The following is a 26,592-nucleotide window of genomic DNA, read 5'->3' as shown; positions in this document are numbered from 1 at the left end:
TGTTTGTGTAAGTTATGAGGTAGTAAAAGTTATAAAAACTGTGATTTTATTAACATGTTTTGATATATACCTAACCAGCTTATATTTATATTATTATTATTTCTCAAAGAGACAGGTTATGTACGCTTTTAATTAAAAACCATACTGTCTTATTTTTGATATAAAAATTAAATACTCGTATACAATAAATTATAATTATGTGAATTATTTTAAGATATAAGCAAGACAAAACTCATACATTCTGACGGTAGCAGAATTGAAATTATGTATATCTCTCTTAGTACAGTTATTTATAATTCATTTTACATACAGATGCTGTTATCAGTATAGAAATTTCACTTTTTAATCAATAAAAATGTACCAATAAAAAGAATATAAAATTTGTCTAACTAATCACAATTTAGTATATTTATTCAACTTTTGAAAAATATTCAAATAAGTCTAAATGTAAACTCGTGGGATTGGAATTGGATTTCTCTGTAGTTAATGCATTCAAATAGAACCAAAAGTTAAATTGAATCTTCAATGTTTTCTAGTTATTTCTAGTATTGAATTAGTAAAATGGTAATAAGTTATTAAGCGTCCATATCACATGGTATCCCAGGTCTTGTCAGTTTCACGTGATTACATAACTTCCTTCGATTTGACATGGCGCTTGCGTCGTCAGCTTAGTTCCTTTACCACTGTGCGTCAAACGCCGTGCAGTGCGTGGTATATTTCCATCGGATTTAAGACATGTAAGTAGTTTTATATTTGATTTTTTTATGAACATCGTTTCATTTTTTAAATCATCATCACGTATTTTAGAAGCGGAAATAATTTACATACTTTTCTTACAGGACTGCACTTAATTTTTGCCTTACGTAACGTGTTATAGTATTGTTTGCACGTGACCTTGCTCTATTTAAGTTTCCTAGTTTTAATAAATAATTAAGGAATATGTTATATAAACATTCAAAATAAATCCATCCATTCATGATTCTGAAATCTTATCGATTGTCTAGACGGTCGCGCTGTCTTTTGCCAGATTACAAGGCGTATTGATTAGTTCGAGTACTCTGCGACAGTTGCTGTGTAGGTTATGTTTCAAGATAAAAAATCTTAAAAATATCATAATATCTAAAATATGGAACCGCATTATTATCTAACATTGTAACTAAGACTTACGTACATGACACTGGCCATCATTGGCAATGACTTGTATAACCTCTTCGAGGACACAATACTTATTTAAAAATCTTATGTTCTCTGATTTCGTAATTTAAAAAATCTTTAAGAAATGCATTAACTTCTTTTTTAAGAGCATTCATTAAAATATTTAATTATTTTTCTTAAGTTTATATAAAAATAATGGTACTATTTGTATCTAATGACAAAAGTTTTATAAGATTTTTGTTTCTTTTGTGTATTTAAAAAGTTCTCTTTATTTCAATGATATTAATTTTAATCTAAATAGTGAAACTATTAATTGATGCATTAATGGTGGTTGTAGCGCTATATTAACTATATGACCACCATTTTATTTAATTTTTCAGAGAAATTTTTTTTTCATTGTTACTTTCTTTAATCAGTCTTAGTTTTATAGAGTACATTGTAATACTTCAATGCATTTTAAAACACTTTGAAAGTGTGAATATTTATACATTTGTGTATGTCCTCCACATTTTAAATATTATTTACTTACAATTTCCCAATTTAACTTACAATTTTCTTTAAGCTTACATTATCAACTAAAAACATAATTACCAGAATTAGGTTGAATTAAAACATTTTAAAATTTCACTACAGTTAATAAAAATAATGTTAATGCATGAAAATGGTCATGACATTTTCCAGTGTTCCGTATGCTTACATTAGGTAAGTTATAATATCAGAAATCACTTTTTTCACAAAGAGACTAGACATTTTAAAGACAAGTAGAACATAATGGAAGTGTGCCAACATACACATAACAATGCAGTATTCATGATATTATTTAATACAAAACCTAGGGAGAAATATATTTTAACTCAATTTTCTCTATTCTTAAATTTAGTATGTAATAAATATATATTTACTATATATTTTAAAAAATGTGTCTGATTTTACAGCAAAATGTTCTCATCCCTTTTGGAGGCGGCTCGGAACTCGCCCTTCCGTGGCCCTCTCTCTCCAGCACAATGTGAACCAGCCGCAATAGCTGCCCCTCAAGCTGCATCGGTATGTTTTTTCTCATGGAATCACCTAGTATTACAACATATAATGTTATTAATGTTGATGTTGCTAAAATCATTGTTAGCATGCAATACACAGAACAAGAACAAATAAATGTTACTTCAGAGTAGTTTTTTGTTTTAGACAAAATCACTTCACATATATGGTTAATTGTCTTTTTTAATCTGTATTATTTGTATCAATCCTTAATTCACTGCTGAATATATTCTTTATAATTCCAGCTCATACCACTATATATGTGATCTAAGATGATAGATGGTATAAAGAAATACTAAACATACTATATTATTTCTAACGGGGACACTTTTTATAGGTCTGGTTTAATATTAAAATTAATATTTGGTGATAATTACATAATAATTTTTTGCCAATGTATTTTAGTAATTGGACCTACATTCTAATAAAAATATAATAATCCAGTCTATATTTATGCTTAATGGTGTGCACTAAATGCAACAAAATATATAATAAATTAATAGTACATATTTAGGAGTGATCACTTTACTTACTGATTCTTAAAATATGCATTACTTAATATAAAGATAAGTTTTTCATTTCATACCCTGCAGGTCTAATAATGTGGTTATTTTTATAATTCAAGTTATTTATAGTGTATGATAATAATATTGGAGAGAGATGTTTTAATTTACTTTGTAATTTTGATGGGGAAAAGTTTCCTATTTTCCTCATTTTTCTATATCTTCTCCTTTTACCTTTCTCTATATTTATGGAGCTATTTCCCAGTTTTATGTGTAAGACACTTATTGTTTCAAAATAAAATAAATGATTATAGGTTATGTTTTGCCCGATGATGAAAACTCATGCCAGAGGGGTTCTGCGATACATGTCAGGGTTTGTTCGGTGACATAACGATGTCACCCTACCTTTAGGTAGCGTGTTCAATCTTTTTCATGTATTGCAGTGGTGCCCGATGATCATTAGATTATGAGATCTGAGGGCATTTATACTTATGTAATAACTTTTCTGACATTTTATTTGAGTATACATTAAGTATTGATCATAAAAGAAATTCCTAGTTTTATGGACCTACTATCATACATTTAAGGTTATATAATGACATTCAATTCAAGTTGAGTCTAACTTTAAAAGCAGCCTGAATCAATGCCTTTACAGGGGCCATTGAACTTAACTACCATCTGTCAGAAAAGAATTTATTTCTATAATAAATAGTTTATGTAGGTAATAAATAAATAGATTTTATTGTTGTACACAATTAAACCGATTTGTGTGTTGACACATGTTGGGTCGGCAGAGCGGCATGGCGGCGGCTGCGGTGGTCCAGGGCGACTCCTGCGAGTTCGCCTCACCCAAATACTTCGCACTTTGCGGCCTTGGAGGCATCCTCTCTTGCGGTATGTGTTTCTCACTTATTCGCATTTTAATTTATTTGTTTATATGATTATCCATTAGGTGAACCGATGATATAATTAAGGTTGAAAGAAATCACTGGGTGTAGGCAGCCCAGGACCAGTCATCTTCGCAATCTTTGGAAGATGTCTTTGTCTTACTACATTAGGAGCATAATTGTTAAAAACTAAAATCAAATTGAGCTTTTCTATAATTTTATTCAATTTAAAACCTTGTGAGGTTGTGACCTATGACGGTTTTTTTTTGTGGTCACTTTTACAATATTCTTAACATATTATTGACCAATAAGGAGTTAAGTTGTGTTTGTAAGGCCAAATGTTTCTGACCGCCCACATATAAACTTGTGATGGGTTTTTTGCATCACTGTTAGCGACCATGCGGTGCAATTATTTATCAGTATAATACAAGCTGTTTCTTTCTGATCAGCAACCAAACCTATTGTTGTAAAAAATATTTAACAATTAAAAAAACAATAACGGAACGTAATGAAAATCTTTCAATGATTTATAAGCAGATGCTTTATCTGATTGTCCGAGTGATTATGAATCAAACTGTGATAATGTTACCGTATCAGTCAAAAAAGAATTATAGCATCAGATAGTAACGACAATTTAAAAGAAGAGTGTAACGAACATGATATTACACCAGATTTAAAGAAATATTTTAATATTTCTGTTGCAACCATTGAACTTGGTGATGCTCCGACTAACAGCAGGGTAACGGCTTTATTTTTTTATTTAGTCGTTACACAGACCAATATGTACCATTATCAAATGTAAGAGTTATACATATTTTATGCAAAAACGACACTTAGCTGGTGACACAAGATAAATTTTCAGTATATTTGTTTTTTTAATACAGTAGTAGAGCAATTCATAAAGCTTTATTATCACTTAACAAACGTTCAAAGTATATTACATTGTTTAATAAAATTTTTAAATTTATTACATAAGAGAGAAATTACGTAAAAGTGTACACTTTTACCATAAGCTCCCTTGTAAATGAATATATGAATATAAAATGAATTAATATAAGAAGTTCAAGTTCAACTTAAAAAAAAACCGCTTACCTTACTAACTTACCCAATTAAAGTTAACAATATAATTATGTATTAGGGGAACCGAAAAATAATGTCGCATTCTAAAGTTTAATTCACACGACTACATTTTTAACAAGTTTTTATTTCTAATCATCAACATACTCACCTTTATTATCAACAACCTTTTGTCATCTAGTATACAAATTTTCAATGCCGGAGCGGTGATGAATCAATCGGTTTTTCTGTAAAATATATCCACAGAAACGGCCCCCATAACAGTACATTTGTTACTTTTTCCTCTGACATAGTTTTATTGTGAGCTAATGTCATCTTGTAGCTACAAGTTGAAGGGTGTTCATATAGAATAGCTCTATTTGATTTCAAATATGACTTCTAAAATTCTACTTATGACTTAAACACAAGCAATATTTGAAAAGTTGAAGATTGTGTATAAATATAATGAATGCACAACCAATTCTATTTTTAAATTGATTGAAAAATTTGACATCTTTAATTTGCTACCACTCAAACGTAATCATGCAAAAAAGAAGTAAACCATTAAGAACATTTCGTCACTGTGGGATATTCTTATCATAAACAGGCTTCATTCATTGCCAAACTTATCTTGCTAGTTGCGCAGCCTTATCAACTAAGTAAATTTTGGCCAAGACAGGTTTTTTTTAATTCATCAAATTACTTTCTGATTCATATACAAACGTAATTTCTGTCAATCGTCTTGGATTTTTTTGTTTCCATATTCCAAAATTTTCGGGTTTTATATAAATTGAGAAATTACCTATTCAATACAAATATCTTTATTATATTAGTCGTTTCTGTAGATATATTTTTAAAGAAGAACCGATTGATTTTTACCGCTCCGGCACTGAAAATTTATATACTAGATGACAAAAGGTTGTTGATAACGAAGGTGAATATAATGTAGTGGTGTGAATTTAACTTAAGAAAGCGACATTACTTTCCGGTACCGTTAACATATACTTCAAAATAGCAATGTTTTAAAATCTTTTATATAACAAAAACTTGAGATCATACTGTATAAGTCCAGTGTTGGGCATAGCGCTCTATAGCTTTCCAAAGAGACCTGTTTAATCATACCGTATATAGTAGATACCTTGAGGTGGACGGGCCATCCTGCTTAACATTAGTTATGCATAACCCTTTTAATACCGGGCGAAAAAGATGTGCCATGTTATAATAACCGGCCGAATTTCACTCTTACTAGGGTTTGCACATAAAAACCTAACGAGAAACAATGTTTTTATGTTTTAAATAAATACATTTAAATTTTTTTAAAGTTAAACGGTTTTATTTGATACCCATATTGTGGTGGTTGTGGAAAAATATGTACCTAGTCCGACATATTGGAACGGCGTCCATCTTGAATTTTAATTTTTGACATAATCATCGTGTTTTACTAGTGTAGCACTTTCATTTGATACCCATATTGAGGGGGTTAAGGAAAAATATGTAATCCGCCATTTTGTATCGGCGGCCATCTTAGATTTATAATGTTATTGATTTTATTATATTGTATTGTCATCTAAATTAAATGTGTCTACCAAATTTCAGATCAATCTGACATCGGGAAGGTGCTTAAATTTTAATATCTAACTCTGACCCAAATAAACAAATTCCGTACGAGTCGAACTAAATAAAACCGTTTAAAAAACAGTGTACTTTGAATGGGGTAGGAAACAAAACATTGATTAGTTTTTGTCTAAAAGGATTAAGCAATATTATTTACAAGTACAAGTCAACAAGTGTTTGAGCTAAAAATAAAAAGATTGTCAGTACATGTCGCATAATGCATTTTTGTAAATCATATGAATGAATATAGTAATTTTATCAAAGATAACCAAAAGATTGTGTCGAAATAATCAATCATCGGCTATCTTTATATTTGGACATGTTTTTTGAGATTTTTAAAAACTAAATAACATTTTAATGCAGTTACAATTAGTTTTTAAAAATAGTTTCGACCGTGGGATATCCATGCTGCACTTAAGTCTCCCCAATATATTTGTATAAGGTTGAAAGCGGCCTTCATACATGACGCATAAATTTAGATAGTATTATCAACTAATTTACTCAGGATATTATATAATTTACACAGTTTAAAAATACATAAGTATATTTGGATGGCATTAAAGTTTTTTTAAACAGCAGGCATATTAGCAAATTCATTTTTGAAACACAGAAGTACTTTTACACTAAGTTCATGGCCTATGGAATGACCCAATGACCTAGAGACCAATTCTTGCAAAATAAGATTTGCTATCATAATGTATATAGATAACTACAAAGGTCTATTATCTGTCGTTGACTTAACGTTGATATATGAGAAGTGCCGACGATTCATACTACACCACAACTACGCTATTATAAAATTACTATGTAGTCGTTACAGATAATAAAAAGGAAGAATATTTTTCTCAAATCTGAATTATAAACACGGCCGAGTCAATCTAAGTTCGCTAAAGAGTGAGGATGCCTCTGAATACCTACTGACAAGTGAAAAATATATAAAACCATCAATGCAACACATTTTGGTCTCATAGCAAACAATCTGGTTTTCATCATCACAATGTCAGTCGATAACCGCTGATTGCAAGGCATAAACGTTCTCTGAACACCGCCATGATGACCAGTCTTTCATTACCAGCATCCAGACTTCTGAAAAGCCTACCTACTCTGAGTACTGGTTCGTGGTCAACATTCAACAACCTTTCGAGGAATTGCTCGTCTAGAGTCCCGTCCACTGGGACTCTAAACGAGCAATTCTTCGAGTTACGTAAATAACCTTGGTTCTTCTGATCTCCTTGTTTTAATTTCTCATCTAAGATCCACGCACAGCGCTTTCCTTTACTCTATGAATGGATTTTGATCCTGTGTAAGTCAATATGTGGAATATAATGGTCTGTTTTTTTATCTGTGTATTTGTGCCTGTTTATCAATATTTATTCTATACTTGTTGCAAATAAATTTCTCCTGTCTTTGTTACAAGAAGTATTTTTCGCTAAACACCTTCCATAGTAAAATTGGCACCATGAACAGTCAAGTGCTTTTCTGCCTATCTCTAAATACTGACGGGCTTGTAGAAAAGATACAAAATCATTATGCCATAGTCAGAATAAAAATATGCTTAATTGTTTAAATCACAAAACAAAATAGTGATTATTTAACAAATGACGCAGTCACATCAAAGTACATCATTAGAGGCGACGCCCTTGGCCCGCGTCCAGCACTCCTAAGCGAAAGCTCACCTTGACGCTGATCTTTCGAATCACAGTCAAACATTGTCATATAACCTATAACAAATCATTCTATGTATTGGTCAATGTATAGGATAATTTGTTATAGGTACAGCGAAAGCTCACCTTGACGCTGATCTTTCGAATCACAGACAAACATAATGTCATATGACATGTAACAAATCATCCAAACATAATATCATATAACCTATAACAAATCATCCTATGGATTGGTCAATATATAGGAAAATTTGTTATAGATACAGCGAAAGCTCACCTTGACGCTGATCTTTCGAATCACAGTCAATACTAATGTCATATGACATGTAACAAATCATCCAAACATAATGTCATATAACCTATAACAAATCATCCTATGGATTGGTCAATATATAGGAAAATTTGTTATAGATACAGCGAAAGCTCACCTTGACGCTGATCTTTCGAATCACAGTCAATACTAATGTCATATGACATGTAACAAATCATCCAAACATAATGTCATATAACCTATAACAAATCATCCTATGGATTGGTCAATATATAGGAAAATTTGTTATAGATACAGCGAAAGCTCACCTTGACGCTGATCTTTCGAATCACAGTCAATACTAATGTCATATGACATGTAACAAATCATCCAAACATAATGTCATATAACCTATAACAAATCATCCTATGGATTGGTCAATATATAGGAAAATTTGTTATAGATACAGCGAAAGCTCACCTTGACGCTGATCTTTCGAATCACAGTCAATACTAATGTCATATGACATGTAACAAATCATCCAAACATAATGTCATATAACCTATAACAAATCATCCTATGGATTGGTCAATATATAGGAAAATTTGTTATAGATACAGCGAAAGCTCACCTTGACGCTGATCTTTCGAATCACAGTCAATACTAATGTCATATGACATGTAACAAATCATCCAAACATAATGTCATATAACCTATAACAAATCATCCTATGGATTGGTCAATATATAGGAAAATTTGTTATAGATACAGCGAAAGCTCACCTTGACGCTGATCTTTCGAATCACAGTCAATACTAATGTCATATGACATGTAACAAATCATCCAAACATAATGTCATATAACCTATAACAAATCATCCTATGGATTGGTCAATATATAGGAAAATTTGTTATCGGTACTTTTTTACCTAAAGTTTTTGCTTTAATGAATAGAATGTATAGCTAATTTGTTGTCAATGTATGTATGATATATCCTATCCAAAAAAAATATTATAAAGTACGAATAAATACTTTCAATTCGGATTCTTCTCAGATTACTACGTAATAAAATTAATATATACTACCTGTCATTACAGACTTTGTACTCTCAGATATGCTTTACTTGTTGCATTTCAATAGTAGAAATACATATTTGATATTTATCTTTTTATACAGGTTGATTGGAATTACGTGTAAAAAGAACTTTAAACATTTTTTCTGACAAATAAGCTTTTTCACTCGTAACCAATCGCTCAATATTCTAGTTTATTACCAAATATACTTTCATTTTCAAAATCAAAATCATATAAAATTAAGTAACACCAGATGGGCGAATTAGAAATGTAAGATATGAAGCTCAAAGTGTTGGTGATCTCAATGGAAGGTCGTTTAAACAGGCATAACTCACACCGCCGTGGTGCCGTTGGACTTGGTCAAATGCCGGCTGCAAGTGGACCCCGACAAGTACAAGAACGTGCTCACCGGCTTCAAGGTGTCCGTCAGGGAGGAGGGCATGCGCGGCCTTGCCAAGGGCTGGGCACCAACCTTCATCGGATACTCGCTACAGGTGACACCGTACTTCATTACACCTTGACACTATAAATATCAACTAGTAACATCCTGAGCCGAGGTCCCCATATGCGAGCTGATGAACCTGGGTCACTCCATGGAGCGATGTAAGAGCTCGACTACGACCCAATCCAGTGGTATTATAGTATGCAGCAGCCCGAGCTGAACTTCCCCAGAAAGCCTTCGAGTATTCCAAATTTAAAAAAGTTTAAAGTCTGACTCCTACTTGGGTGTGTAGTACATGGGATGACATTCGCTTCCGCCGTATTACGGTATTCCTGCCCCATAATTAGAAAGTCAAATTCACTAGACTTATTTTCTTATATAAACTATATTTATTAAGGGTTTTTTTTAACACGTACAAAGATTTGCATTCTTAATATAAAAGGATTATACTTGTAACAACTGTTCCATTCACGCTAATTTCTGTGAAAAAAAAAAGATTTAAACTAATTATTTTTTAATACTTTTGTGAATTGGAATATGAAAAAAACATCAAAAACTTTGTTCAACACACACACTTACCTCTTGTAAGTACCTCTTCCTGTAAAAATAAAAGTAACTGAAATTGTATTAACAAAGTACAACTAATACACACAATGGCGTGAATTCTAGAAGAATCCTAGCTTTGTTTATATTAAACATTGTCCCATTATAAATCCAAACAAAAATGTTGTTTTAAAACAGTTTTGTACTAATATCTACCGCATGTCTATAATAGAACCTTATGTCAAGTATGTATGTTAATTATACAAATGAATTAAAATTTCATTTATAATATAACTGCATGGTCCTATGTAGTGTAATATATAAATGTTAACGATCAAACTTTGTGTAAAAGGAAAATAAGTTAATAAATTACTTTCAATTGAAATGAAATTAATTTTCCTGAACCTAGAATAACACAATGTTATGTGCTGCATTACTACCACTGTGAGTCCAACTTGTATGTATACTAATATAATAACCAATGATTAAAAAATATATCCAATTGTTCCTACTGAGTGACATTGAAGACAAAATATCAAATGAGACATTATGCCATGCTAAAATGAATCTTATGTTTTGAGCGGTAGAATATAAATCTTTTGTCGTGCAGGGGCTGTGCAAGTTCGGGCTGTACGAAGTTTTCAAGGTGACGTACTCGGGCATGCTGGACGAGGAGACAGCTTACACTTACCGCACGTTCGTCTACCTCGCAGCCTCCGCTTCTGCAGAGTTCTTCGCTGACATCGCCCTCTCGCCGCTAGAAGCCGCCAAGGTATTTAATTTTCATTCACTATCTTCCCCAACTGATTTCGTATTGTCATAAACTTATTGATCTGTCGCAATCCTATAGATCCTAAAGCAGCCCAAAGGTACAAAGAAGACTTCATGTAAAAAAAGATGTGAAGTTCACTATTTATAGCAAAGGGGATCCGTCCAAAAGTATCTTATTTTGATATTTAAAAAATAAAATGTTGGCTTCAATCTTCATAAAGCTATATCTATGAATATAGTAGAAATACAACTACAGTGGTTCAGCAGAAGTAAATTTTAAAACTGGTTTATGAGAAAAAAAAAGTCTGGGAACTACTATAGATACAATCGAGGTTCGTTACATTCAAGCAGCCCTGAGTTAGGAATGTCAAGTGCGTTCGAAATGATAGCTCAAGCCGAGGTCACCTCTTGGGGTCCATGTCTAGGTACGTACATGGACCCCCAAGAGGTGACCTCCCAAGCGAACTATGACTTGACGGCCTCTTAATTCGATATTAGTAAAAAGTATGCAGCAGCCTGAAGATGTTGAAGTTTTTGAGCTATGCTACCAAAATCACGGTTTAGTACAAGCGCATATGTGGCCTTATCACTTATACCTGAGTAATCTGACTTGCAAAAATAAAGTCCAATGAAGGAATATATAAATAAAACACGTTTCAAAGTATGAATTCATTTAATCGTTTTTATTATAATGTTTACAATTACATCCTAACATTCCTTTTTTGTTTATATCGACGTCAAACTTTTTTAAAGAGTTAGAATTAATTTTCTTTATAGTTTGTGTGGGGAATAAAAGAAATGTTTATATTATTTTCCAAGTAGTATTTTAATTTTTCTATCCAAAACAATCTTTCTAAAATAAATTATAATGTTAAATTCGGAAATACATTTTAAATTTGCGACGACAGTTCAATAACTTATGACAGTACAGTCTGTTGGGACAACTAGTCAATTTAACTATTAATTTAGAGTTAATAATAATGCCCGATGATGACAACTCATGCCAGAGGGAAGCTGCAGTTCTCGATGGACTTGGTTCAGCGAAGTCTCAACTCCGCTCTATCTGAAGATAGCGTGTTCGATTCCATTGACACTGCAGAGTTGCCCGATGATCTGTTGATTATGAGAGCTGAGGGCTTTGCAATCTCTTACAGCTTGTAATTTTATCTTAGACTTTAAATTCAAAGTGAAAATAGTTTTGCTATATAAGATCATTACAATCATTTATTATCGTCTTAAAATTAAGTCTATTCTATCTCACACAACTACTAAGCGGGCACGGGTACTGCAAGCAGTAGCTGCACCGTTTTAAAATAATCGATAACGAGACTTGCACATGTGACGACTCCACAGTACAGACTTTTGATTACTTACTCAGACACTGCTCCCGATTCGCATCCAAAAGACGTAACCACGTGACCTTATGTGAAAACCTTAATATACCTCCGTTTAACTTTCCGGACCTTCTCAAGAAAAAATCTACAGCAGAATCTTTTGATGATTTGGCCCGGCACATTGTCCTAAATCTCAAGGCATTTAACGGTCTGTAGCGCTTGGGCAGCGATTTGAAATAAAATAATGTAGCAACTAATATATAATTGAGTATTCCAAATTGTATTGTTAATATGTATAAATTTTAGCTGTATTTAGTTAGCCATAAGAGAAAATTGTGTAAGAAAAATTGTAAAAAAATTATAAAACGCTCTCGTGCCTCGCAGCTGGGAGAAGAAAGATCCGTATCAAATAGCGGCAACCCTCTCCCAACTGTCTGCGTTTAGTTAAAGCGAAAAATAAATACTGTAAAAAAAATACAAGCGATACAAATTAAAATTAATAAAAAAAATTAAGTCTATGTAGATTCCTACCGCGCTATCAACTGAGAAGAATTTATTTTTTAAAATTCACACACCTGCACAATTAGAGGAACACAAAACAAAGGTAGATTTATTTTTAAAGTTTTATAAATCTTGAGATCTAGTTGTTATTATATAATTACTACAAAGAAACAACACCTAAGTTAAGATTGTATAACTAAGACTGATTAGATTCTGAATTATGACTTAGCTGTGATCCTGTTATGAAGGGACTGCATTTACTAAAGGGCACAGGGCCATGCCACAGCAATTTTTGAACAATTTCTAGTCAGGACGACCCACACTTCAAAAATTTTAAAAGTCGTTTAAGACGTGTGCCTTTTCACACTTCTTCGATATTGCAAAGCTATAATTAGTAGGAAAAAGTTATCAATTTTAATATGCATTACGTACGCGCATGCGTGAAGTTATCTATATTCGATCCTGCAATTCGTTTTTTAAAAATCTTTAGTTTTTGAATGCAAATTGCAAATGGCCTGAACGAAAATTGCAACGGTTGTCGCATACCAACCACATAGCATGGAATGTGTTATACAACCCTTTGGAATTTATTCTGGAAAATAATCACTTCCAATGTATTATTTTTAACTTGGATGACAATGAGTTCTTATAAATAACAGTATATTATTTTATTGGTACATATATATGACAACAATACAGTCGCATTAGCAATTTGCCTCTTAAAAATTAGACTTTGTTCCAAAGACGGATCATTGTAAATCAAAAAGGTCATTTGCTGTTCTTAACCCAGTACTAAGAGTTTTCAAATTAAATATCATGTTTCCCGTGCTCGTAGTCTTTTTACCATAGAACGAAACAGCAGCATTTAAAAATATACTTTATCTGTTTTGTACTAAAGTTGCTTTCATTCTGTTTACATTCTGAAAAACATCGATCGCGGCGAAGACGGCTTGTAAAAGCATACTTTAAACAAAGATGTAATAAGATCTATTTTACGATACCTGTTTGAATCCTTTTATTATTATGTATTTACTTATAGGAGCTCCGATTAAAAAAAAAACATTTTTTTAGCCGCAAAAATATATTTTTTTAATTACTTTTTTAATTTAAAAATATATAATTAATTAATTACTTTTTTGAAAAAAGTTTTTACTTTTTTATTATTTTTTTAAGTACCTTATATATAAAAACATCAATTATTTAAAACAGTTGACAGGCCAGTACATTGTAAAAAGTTCCAAACATTAAAAATAATTGGTAATCAAGTTTTATGACCCCTGCTATTAATATCTGCCGAGACGAGAGCAATAAATTCTTTCTCTCATTGCAACCACATGTTGCGTTTTAAAAAAAGAAAGCTATTGTCAGTTTATTGCACCTGTGTGCAAAATTTAATATCTTAAGAATTTAAACACAATAACAAAATGGACCATTAAAATATTTTATAGTTTCAATAGTATTGTAAAAGTACAATTAATAATATATATTACTCATTTTTAATTACTTTAGCATACATTCCACAAACAACAAATAAAAGTTTTAATGACAACGCAGAAATACAATTGGCTGTGATTTCACATTACGTGATTTTTTACAAACAACTTTTTTGAAATATTTATTTTAATGGGATTGGATGACTGATACAAAAATGAGAATTTTTTCATTTCATATTTTATTATTTAATATTCAATTGTTGTATATATTATGTTCGTATCTCACTTTAAATACCTTTTTGTATCAATATTTGCCGGCGTTTTCAGGTTCGAATCCAGACGATGCCTGGATTTGCTTCGACCCTTCGTGAGGCGTGGCCCAAAATGGTTCAGAATGAAGGTTACGGTACTTTCTACAAGGGCCTCGTGCCGCTGTGGGGCAGACAGATCCCGTACACCATGATGAAGTTCGCCTGCTTCGAGAAGACCTTGGAGCTGCTGTATAAGGTAATAGAAAGTCATTTTGACTGGTTTTACAGTCCAAATAGAAAAAACATGTTTTTTCGAATATGTCACATTTCTAAGAGGATTTTTTTAAAATGTTTTACTAGTAACTATGACTGTAAATAAGGTTCAAAACATTACTCATTACTTATTCAATTACAATGTATTCATTTTGAGTGCTCATAGACGCAAACTGCACAGCATAGGCCTCCCCCAAAGATATCAATGGGAGGGATAAAAGGCCGCCTGGCAATCGTACTGTGGTATTATATTGCGCAGAGGGCGTTGCTGTCTATCCTCTGGAAAATTGTTTTGTGAGCAGAGGCCATCCTATAATTAATGTACAAAGTGTGAATTATATAAGATTCTCTCCCGGGAATCGAATCCGCGATCTACGATCGAAGGTATCAGGCCGTATAGTTGGGATACCACTGCCAATATGCTATGTTTCACTCATAGTGGTATATTTTACTCCAAATAATGCAGAGCCATGTCATTGTCACTTACCAACCTGTGAGATAAAAATATCAAGTCGTGAAAACATAACAAATCTACTAGAAATACAGTGTTAAGATTAAATTTTAAATTTCTTATTCTGTGACATATTGTAGAAGGTAACTCGATATTAACGGAAAAAAAATAGTTATATTGTATTTTCTAAGGCTGATTACATATATATATATATATATATATATATATATATATATATATATATATATATATATATATACGAAATCAAGAAATAACTGTTTTAAAAATATTTATTATGATCTAATGAAGTAATATAACATACAGGTTATTTTATAAATCAACGTCAAAACAAAATCTGTTTGATAGTATCATTTTCTTTTTAAACTAGACCATTGCATAAATAGTTTGTCTGTCGTTAGTTAATGTTAACATGAAAGTCGAGAAAAATTAGCAGTCATAGTAATTAACAAAAATGACAATATTTAAAAATCATGTACTCTGCATTGCAATATAAATAACAGGGAGAGGGTGAGCTGTCGCTTTGACGTTGATTTATGGGACACATGAGGTTAAAACCAATAACTTTAATAGCAATTAAACAATTGATAGATTGAAGAAATTAATTATTATATTTAATATCAATATACAATAAGTCAGACTTCGCAGTTTTTCGTTTCCTTTATTGCTTTGATTCTACAGTCTAGGCTAGCAAAAGTTTAAGATATGACAGTTTAACTAAAGGTTAGATTCTATGAATTTTCTCGAGTCACTAGGTCCGCAAAATAAATAATTATGTATTTAAAATTATATTCAAAATTTAAAAATTAACATTGTTGTTGTCTATGTGCAGTATGTAGTGCCGAAGCCGCGCGAGCAGTGCACGAAGGGCGAGCAGCTGGTGGTGACATTCGCAGCCGGTTACATCGCGGGTGTGTTCTGCGCCATCGTCTCCCATCCCGCCGACACCGTCGTATCCAAGCTCAACCAGGTAAAGCATTCACACATATATACACCCAACACCGGACAGGTTCAAACTGTATTATATAAAAGTATTAATTAAATAATTTAGGAAAATGTAAAATGTAAAAAAAAAGCTGAAAATTCTGAGAAATGTGGCGAAGGGTGCAAGCGATGCGTTAAGTAACGTAAACAAGCATAGAAGAAGAATAAGAGAATTTATGAGAAAAGAAAAAAATAGAAATAAATGAATGAGAAAGTAATTTCTGAAAATAAAAGGCACAAGAACAAACCCACAATAAAATTGCATATAGTTATAAACACATATTTTAAATGTTTTTTTGCTCAATGTCACCAAATATAAATTAGTTATATATATACATATATTTATATGTGTATGTATGTATATGTATACATATATATTGAATAAGTAAGCTAGTCTAATAAGTTACACAAGTATGACAGGAACATAGTAAGTAAAAAAATAATTTATACAAAGATCACTACCAATCATAAGTGTGATAAAAAAATATCTCCAAATATAACTTCTAAGTATTCAAGACTTGTCACAATGGTGTTGATTTTTCATCGGGGTTAACTTCAATCTATTATCCCAATCGAGGAATTCCAGTAGATCCTTGAAGTCGACTGCGATCTCGCGAAGGTACTCCAGTGAACTGTGCCAGATGATCCTGTATGTGACTGGCATAAATAATTGTAACAACAAAAATAAACAGATGTTTGTAGAAGCCATGACTTGGCTATTCAGACCACCACCAGGACCCAAAGCTTCCTATCTCTGTTATGACAGTCTAACTCTGGCTATATCATTGCCCTGTCTCTCCTATTTGTTGTAAAACGTAAAATAATTATGAGTGTTTTATTAATTATATTTTATTTATAAATCCATAATTTCAGGACAAGACAGCCACAGTCGGCTCCATCGTCGGCAAGCTTGGCTGGGCGGGAGTATGGAAGGGTCTCGGCCCCAGGATTATCATGATCGGTACCTTGACCGCGTTGCAATGGTTCATCTATGACGCCGTTAAGGTAAATATTTTTAAACTTACAGTACTGAAATTGAATTTAAGTAAGAATATTTTACCCCAGATTGTCTAATGTTAAAATGCTTTACATAAGTAATGTAATCTTACGAACATATATTAACTTACTATTTAAACCTACAAACAAATCACCAGTTTTTTTATGTTAGCGACTCCAAAGATATTTTTAATTCTTAAAATCGTTGATAATTTTTCAAAGACCTATGGAACTATCCATTAAATAAAAATATTATTCAAAGGGTACAAAACCATTACAAATGCAATATGGTTCACCAATACAGATCCACATGCACTTAAATATATCGGGGAATAAATACACATAGCAACTAAAAAATCACCCAAACTACCAGTTTAGCAACTATCTGTAACATTGAAAAGCTATAATATACAAAAACTTGGAGGCAGATGAAAAATGAGTTATCTCATGCAGAGGAATGCCTTAAACATAATAAAGGAATAGTAAACAAAAATGCTTATAATTTGTTTCTACAAATAAGACTCCATTCTTATTAGATATAATATTCTTAATAGATAAAATTAGATAGATAAGTTTTTTTTTCATGTTAGGCTATTTACAGTGACCAAACTAGAATCAGATTAAGTTCATCTATATATGGTTTCCTGAAACTTAAAGATGAACAAAGTCACACATGTTTTATTCACGCTGTCACTTTTATACTACCTTTAATACTGTAAAAACAAATTAATCCCTAAGCTTTAAAATCGCAAAATCCATCACATAAGACAATTTTTTACGAGTTTGTTTAACAAACTTCTTAAATTTATTTTATAATGATTTAGAGAGATTAAATAGGAATGTATAGTAAAACCACACACAGTCTACAAAAAGAAGTTAGTTCAATATATTTGAATTGATTTTTATTGGAATAAAAATATTTCCTATTAACACATACAGTATAATGAAATTACAAACTAAAAGATGTAACAATAAGTTGTTATTGAGTCATATTAAACACTTATCAACCATTTTTAAAATAAATATGAATATTGTGTTTATTATGTACTAACAAAATAAGATATAATGAAGATTTCTACAATTTATTTTAGAATTTTTTTTAATTACTCTATGATAAAATTCAAGTGAACTCGCTAAATATGCTATATGCTTATACCGAAATCAAATATATCCAAAATTCAGGGCTCTCTTAAAAGATTCTGCTTAGGGGGTGAAGTTGTACTTTGGCTTGAGTTGTTGGCTCTATGGCATCCGAAAGGGTGGAACCTCCTCATTACCAGTACTCTGGAAAATGTTTGCGCTTATACAAATCTAGGAAAGGTTGTATATACGGTCACAGGCATATAAAGAGAGAGAATGGCATTGCTAAATAACACATCCTCAGGTGTACTTCCACACTGACAATTATAAAGATAAGGTGAAAGTTTGTGAAAGTAGACTAAACTCGACTCCATTAAAGTAGTATTAAAGACAATTAACTCCAACTTTGTAACATAACATATGTTCTGTCTGCAGGTGTGGTTGAGGATGCCCCGACCACCACCCGCTGAGATGCCAGAGTCCATGCGCAAACGTCTGGAGGCCGAGGAAGCTGCCAAGAACAAATGAGGCGACCACGCCTAAAAAACATCCGACAATGCTGCCATGCACATATTGATTCACATTTAGCTCGCGTTACTATCACATATATAAGTATATAGAATTGTTATGGAATATTAGTATACAGCTTTATATCATTAGATCAGGGGTCGGCACCAATATAGGAAATATTAAATTGATTCAAAGATACATATTTGATACATTTTTTTACTTCTTCTAGTGAATAATGTGTTATAATTATTAACATGATAATAGAATATGGCCAAATTTAATAATTATGAGAGACTAGAGGTTGAAAGTTTGAAAATTTTTTTTAATGAAAGCCTCCAAGAATTTCATAAAATCCATCTTTGTAATTTTAACATGCAAAAATAAATACTCTGGGCAAGTAAATTGCTTATAAGACGTATAATCTAAAGATATTTATTTAAAATGAATACTCCCTCAAACACTTGTGGGTGGAATTTCGTAAATTCCATTCATAGCTGACCTTTTTAAAATAAAAACGTACTGTATTCCATTTCACATGCGAGCTACAGTTTGCCGACCCCTGCCTTAGACTTATATAATCTGAATTATTAATATATTTAATTTCTAATTATGTATGTATGAAATGATAAATATTTAGTTTATGTTATTGTATGATGGATCCACGACGTCGCTGCCACATTACAATGTAGATGTGCATGGAGCGGTTCGCGCACATGTATTATACGTTCAAAACTTGTGATTACCTTGTATTTAAGGATCATATTAAATTATTTCTCGAATAAATAATATTATTTTTTATTTATTTATCATTTATTTCATTCTGTTACTAGAACCTCTGTGACCAAAGAGTGTAATAGAGTGTTAATAAAAGCCGAGTACAAGAACATTTGTTTAATTTACAACAATGGTTCACCGGTAATAACAATTAACGCTTTGTTAGGCCATAAAACTAATTTACACAAAGTGCCGCATGTGTTCCTTCTCCCTCCCTTTGATTTTAGGCGGCGTACCTTTAGTGTTGCACGGACCGTCGCGTGTGCTTGTCATTTATATATATTTATCAAATTAAAACATTCAGTGATCCTATATATATTTGTGTATGTATATATTATATTTATTGATGTATAAGTATATTTATGTATTGGTGTGGATATTGCTTTAAATGTGTTTAACAGTCTGCATGTGCAAAGAGTGAAGGTGCCGCTTAGGTAAGTGTATTAATATGTTATGTATAGAGATTGAAATATAAACATTCAAACCTTTATTTCAATAAAATTTTAAATGAACGAAGTTATAAAAAAAAACGTTGATAGGTTCTAGCATATCTATTGGGATACACGTGTATAGAATTTTTTTTATTATTATTTTCATTTATTGATTATTCAATAAACAATATAGCTTGATTATATTATTTTCATTAGGCTATATCTAAATCAATCTTGATAAACTTTACTTTTAAAGATTTTTTGTTGTAGAGTTCCCTTTGCTTCTTCTCCGCTGCCATAACACTGCAAAACATAGTAACAATTAATACTAGTTTTATTAAAAGTTCTAATGTTGAATAAATGTGTGAAACAATGTGACAATGGGAGACAAGAGAGCTAATATTTTCAAGGGACAAAAACAATTTTTAATCAGTTTACAACAAGAGCAAAGGTTATTATACATAAAAGGAATTTTTAGTTATGTAGTAAAGTTTTGGGTTATATTCTATGATACTATATGCGGTATTTACAGCATAAAAATACTTTTTAATCACGTTGAGATTATTTTTTTTTTGCTACCCCTGAAGTTTTTTACGATTTTGTAATAATGCCTGTATTCACTGCGGTAACAAAAACTTTTTAATTTTTTTGAAAACAATTTTGTATCTACTCTTGAAGTTTTCTTTGTTATTTTTTATGCATTACACTAAAACTGGTTTGAGTATATTTATCAGAAATTATAGAGCCTTTAATAAATTATGGGTTCCAGAGTTCTATTCATACAAAAAATTATTTATTACAAACAGCATTCCCATTTGAGCCACTTAAATTGTTTACATACTCTATTAAATGTAAACAAGATTCAAATGTCGAACTTGTTATGTTATAAACAATCTAAATTGTCAATTACCACTAATCATTAAGTAATTCATAGGATAATACGAGTAATATGTGACAAAATGTAAAAGTATGATACTATAAAGGAGAATTAAAGTCGGCAACTGTTTTTTATATTTCGCTGGGTAACCAAACGCTATGATGGATTATGAATTGTTGTATGCTTTGTTGTTAAATTATTTGATTCTTTTTATAATTGTTAAGAAAGACAATTTTCATTTTAAAAATGAGTGATCCTGAACTGTGATCCTGAACACTGAACCAGTTCATCACCAAAGAGAAAATTTTGTTAATTACTTATGATACTTCACTTTGCTCCTTACCATAGTATCTAAATTTTTGGTTCTAGAGTGAACCCGCTTCTGAAAGTTTTTTTTTTGTTTTATTGAGGTGCATAAAACAAACAGTAATATTAACACAAATATATATGCACAAATTTTTCATTTTAAATTATAATTTGCTCACAAATAAAAATATAATCGTTAACATAAAGAGGTTTGACATTTGAATTTTGTATTTATTTAATTAATTATCTTAAAGTATGAAACATTAGATGACTCTGTCTCCTCTTGATTTTTCCACAATGCAATACTTAAACTTAATATAAATATTCAATCTCTATACATATGGCCTTGCATGCTATATATTTAATTTTTTTTGTCATTAAAAATGTTATTTCTCGTCATCATTATATTATGCTTCGCGATTTCAGCTTGTTTATCTGTGCTAGATTTTCCAAATGTGTACTTCACAACTTCAACTATTTTAACTGTTTTTTTTTTTTATTAACATGCAGCTTTTTGGTGTGTTTTAATAGCAATGTTTGTATGCTTGTGCTATATAATAAAAACAATTAAATACGGTATTGTCAATTAAATCTGATAATACAACTATACAGTACAGAAATAAAAATCTAGGTCTATTTGTAAATCAAGGTCAAACAAAAAAGAGCTGTATATATATCGGGCTCACCATAAAAATTTAAAAAAAACTTGTCACAAAATTTTCAAATTAATGGTATATTTATTATTGTCTACTAATTTTTAATAACTTAATTTTCTTAGTTTTTTAACCATTTCATCAATTAATATCTGTTTTAACAGTGATTTATGTGACACCGTGTATAATCATTGGCGGAAGCGAATGAAACTGAACAAATAATTAATTGAATATATTTTAAATGTAAAAGGTAAAACCTTAATGAAAATTATTTGTTGCCTTCCAATACCAATATGGAGTTGTGGAAACATCTTAAAAAGCATTAACTACAAATTAATATCGCTTTTTGAATAAAAGTGAAGAAAACATGTTATATGTATAAATACAGAATATATTCTAGTAAAATATTTAAAATAGTAAACATTGATTTCACTTTAACATTGTATCAGATTAGACACCTCCATTTGTCTTTAGGTATAAACCTAACACTGCTAATAATAGCAGTGTTACTTTATCTGGAATGATTATATAATAAATAAGTAAAGTATTTCTCTATAATATTTACATATCTGCCTACTAGTTCTCTCTGCAACACCTCGGGTTGGCTGGCTTGGCTTGGATTGCCTATAATGTATTAACTCCGCCATTATGAGTTATAAAAAACTAAACAATTTATTAAAATTGACCCTTTCCACTCAGAATCCCGGCACTACTCTTATGAAGTTTTATTCTGGTAACTTGGAATGCCACCAATGTTGGCAAAAAATGTTATTTTGGCAATTCGAAATTCTAATTGGGGTATATAAAATATATATGTCATTATCAAGATGTTAGGAGCAAATGTGAAAATAATCATATCATTAAAATCGAATCAACAAAAGTGCAAAGGGTCAACTATCTCTTAATCAAAGTAAAAATAGCTTTATTATGTGAGATCCTTACGACAATGTGTAATTTTCAGCTAGCAATTAGGTTTATGTACTAAAACTAGCAAGAATCTCAGTGTTTTTTTTTAACAATTTCAATTTTAGAACAATTTCCAAACATCTTTATCATAAATGACTTTATTAAAAGATTAATTTACTGTCACATATGTACAAACACATCTAGCTCATGACCGCTTTAAAAAAGTTTTACATGAACATGCCACAGTGTAACACACAAATTACAGTTGCTATAATTACATATATTCACTTTGTTACAAAGAAGAACTAAGTATTAGGGAGACTAAAAAGTAATGTCGCTTTCTTAAGTTAAATTCACACGATTACATGTTTAACAAGTTTTTATTTCTAATCAACAATATATTCACCTTCATTTTCAAAAACCTTTTGCCATCTCGTAAACAAATTTTCAATTCTGAAGTGGTAGAAATCAATCAATTTTTCTGTATATTATGTCGACAGAAACATTATTACTTTTCGAACCTGTAATATATTGTTTATAATCTACTCTTTTATATCCGACTCGGTAAGGTATATTGAATATTAAAAAACAAGTGTATTAGAGTAGACATTTTATTAAAACACAATAAGTAATATTAAAATTGTTACAGATCCATAATACAAATAACATGTAAGATTATTATATATACTTATAATACATTATCTTACAAATTATTCAATTACAATTATTACACTAAAACACATTTACTCCACCTTTGTGTGAACATTTTTATTCAACTGGAGACATGGGGTTAAATTAATTTTTTTGCATTGACATGGACTCTTCAGTTCCACAAACTCGTTTTCAATTAAGCTGTAAAACCATTTAGGCTAGCAGCATTGACATCAACAGGTACAAATATATCCAATTATTATATTATACTTACGTGTATATCTTGGCTTTGATTTGCTAATACTGCTGTTTTTCATGATTTTGCATTCGCTTCTTTGCAATCTAGCACTGAAGAAAAACCAAATATTTATAAGAAGAGGATCATCTGTGAAACATCATCATCAATTGCTTAGTTATATTGCTTTACTTGTTTGCCGACTTGTTTTTGAAAACTAGCTTAATACATTACAATGGTTATTGTACTTGTTTAATTTAATGTTCATATAATTATATATGTACATTATCTATTTTATATTTAGATAAAATATCCATCAGCTGTTCATAAATAACAGTTAACATTAAGGCCAAGAAAATTTGATTAAAATTATTCGCAGCCCAGCGATAATCGAGGTAGCAATCCTAGATCGCGGTTTCGATTTCTTGAAATCCTTTTATTTAATATTTTTAACATATATTTGTAATGGAAAAACTTCTCTGGCAAACAAGGCTTGTAGCTCGCAAAGCTTTATTTATTACAACTATTGCTTGCTTCTTTGCATTTATATGATAATTTTCATTCTTATATACACTAATATAAACACAAACATATTAATCTCACATTACCTTGCTTTCATATTTTCACACAAATGTTTATTTTTATTATAAAAACTTTTCTTGAATATAGGCCCGTTCAAACTAAATTATTGCATTACATTAGAAACAGTTTGGTTCTCTATCTATTAAACTTATGTTGAGTTTTCTTTCAAATTTATTTATTTTTTTAAATATTCACGAACACATTACAAGGAAAATATATGTAATTTTCCTGTTCCAAGTGCTTGCCGTTTTTTTTGATATACACAAACATCTTAACGTAAACGAATACAGTAGCCACGTTATAAATATTGCGTCACTGTTTCAACCGTAGATTTTGTTCTGAAGCTGAAGATTTTCTTACAATACGTTTTCACGGAGGATGGAGATATTTAAGAGAGACTCTGAAACGTAACAGCACCGGACCCGAACACGAAACGTTCTGCCGTTGATAATGACAACTCTGACGTTTATATAAATGTTTTAACGCATGCAAAGAAGGATTCTGATTGGACGATTTTCTCAGCCAATGATATTGCTTTTTATTTTAAGAAATTTCAGTTATAAATAAGGCGATGGTATTTTTACGTATATTAATATTAAGGTCGGAGTCGGAGTCGGGAGTCGGGAAGTCGGAAAAAAGTTCTAATGCGAATCGAGCGCGCGGGCGACCGGTGAACGGGGTTTATTTTGTTCGGTGTATTCGGAGCGTGCGGAGAGTCGCGTTTAAAATTGTATTATCTCCACGTAATCGAACTCTCGATAAAGTTTCGCGCGGTCCATCGAGAGTCAGTATCCAGAGGACGGACAGGAATCGAAGGTCACCCCGGTAATGCATTATTCTATGCACAACGACCGATTAAACTTCGAAGGTCGTAAAACACGAACCTCTCTCGACTCTCGCGGACCGAAGCCGCCGAGCTGCCGGTGCGACCTTTGAAAATTATTTATGAACCGAAAAATATAACAATAATCGTACTCTCGTAAGTATCTTTATAGAGAACGACCGCCCTGCAATTGCGAAACGTTAGAATACACCCGCGCGTAAACACTGCGTCCCCGTCCACCTTCCGCGCGGAATCGAGCCAAGCGCCGCACGCGGCTCGTCTTAAGCGAGCGAAATATCCTCGCATTTTCCCTAACTTTATCTTATTCATATTAGATTTTAGTATCTACGTATATCTATTATATATTAGGTTATTATACTTTATACCCGTATTTAAAACCATACTACATACATACATACGAACACGACACCTTCATAGCGGTGTCCGTGTACGATGTGTGATATACGTCGTCCTCACCTATTTATCGCATCGATCGTCGTCAGTAGTGTACCTAACCGATTGATTAACTAACTAAGCATTCGACAGATACGAAAAGGGCAGAACCGACCGACCGACGATATGAAGAAATAATCTAGTCTAATATCATCATAATAGACTCACGCGATTTTCAACGAAAGTAACGGATGTTGTAAATTTATTTTTACTTTATATACTATTGTAAACTGTAAGTGAAAAACTCCACTGGGTGTGTGTCTCAGATGAAGCCAGCGGAAGGTAATAACTAATTTATTGTATCGGATATCGGCCAACCAACGAACCACCGTAAACAACATACGCGTCTGTCTTTACGAGCTCGTGATGATGATGATGATAGTGGCGGTGGTGGTGTGTGTGTATGTGTGCAGTCTTAGTAAATAAGAATGTTATGACCGTTCATCTATCGTCAAGAAACTTTTTTTTCTCTCTCACTCGGCTGAGTGCTTCATATATGAGTGATTTTGATTGATATACGGCCCTGAAAAGGGCCTTTTAAATAAACGACGCGGTGGTCGCTTATGATGATGATATTAATAATAATAACATTGCTGATGGCGATGGTGGTTGTGGTGGTATCTAACCGCCGAAACCGTATAGGGTACGGCCCTGACGTTTAAGTGCGTACACGACGTCCATGGCGGTGACGGTCTTCCTCTTCGCGTGTTCGGTGTAGGTAACGGCGTCGCGGATCACGTTCTCGAGGAACACCTTCAGCACCCCTCGGGTCTCTTCGTAAATTAGACCGGAGATACGTTTCACTCCACCCCTGCGAGCGAGACGACGGATCGCGGGCTTCGTGATACCTTGGATGTTATCACGGAGAACCTTCCTGTGCCGCTTCGCACCACCCTTTCCCAGACCTTTTCCTCCCTTGCCACGGCCGGTCATTGTGTCGTGTCAAAATTCTTCTTCGCGCAACGTGCGAACGTCTTCGTGTAGATATATGATCTGATGCCGCCGCTTAAAACGACGGTCCCTTTATACTATTTATACCGGTTGGAAGTGGTGGGGATTGCGGGGAGAGGGGAAAGGG

At 32.0% G+C, this 26,592-nt stretch overlaps 2 protein-coding genes across 2 annotated transcripts; one reads left to right on the top strand and one right to left on the bottom strand.

Moving 5' to 3' along the window:
* Window positions 1-628: 628 nt before the first annotated feature.
* LOC137926151 (phosphate carrier protein, mitochondrial-like) lies at window positions 629-19,679 on the top strand. Its single transcript, XM_068769686.1, has 9 exons — window positions 629-737; window positions 2,091-2,199; window positions 3,488-3,587; window positions 9,561-9,730; window positions 10,832-10,993; window positions 14,588-14,767; window positions 16,086-16,223; window positions 17,111-17,242; window positions 18,749-19,679. Exons 2-9 carry the CDS (start codon window positions 2,095-2,097, stop codon window positions 18,839-18,841), a joined length of 1,080 nt encoding a protein of 359 aa, XP_068625787.1. The 5' UTR covers window positions 629-737; window positions 2,091-2,094; the 3' UTR covers window positions 18,842-19,679.
* Window positions 19,680-26,030: 6,351 nt separating this feature from the next.
* LOC137926239 (histone H4) lies at window positions 26,031-26,533 on the bottom strand. Its single transcript, XM_068769823.1, has one exon. The coding sequence runs from the start codon at window positions 26,445-26,447 to the stop codon at window positions 26,136-26,138; it is 312 nt and encodes a 103-aa protein (XP_068625924.1). The 5' UTR covers window positions 26,448-26,533; the 3' UTR covers window positions 26,031-26,135.
* Window positions 26,534-26,592: the final 59 nt, after the last annotated feature.

Source organism: Battus philenor, unplaced genomic scaffold (genome assembly GCF_028537555.1).
Source record: "Battus philenor isolate CCGP_79_NKW_IND1 unplaced genomic scaffold, ilBatPhil1.0.hap1 SCAF_29, whole genome shotgun sequence".
NCBI lineage: Eukaryota > Metazoa > Arthropoda > Insecta > Lepidoptera > Papilionidae > Battus > Battus philenor.
Note: the sequence above shows the minus strand (reverse complement) of the source record. Positions and strands in the feature narration are given on the sequence as shown.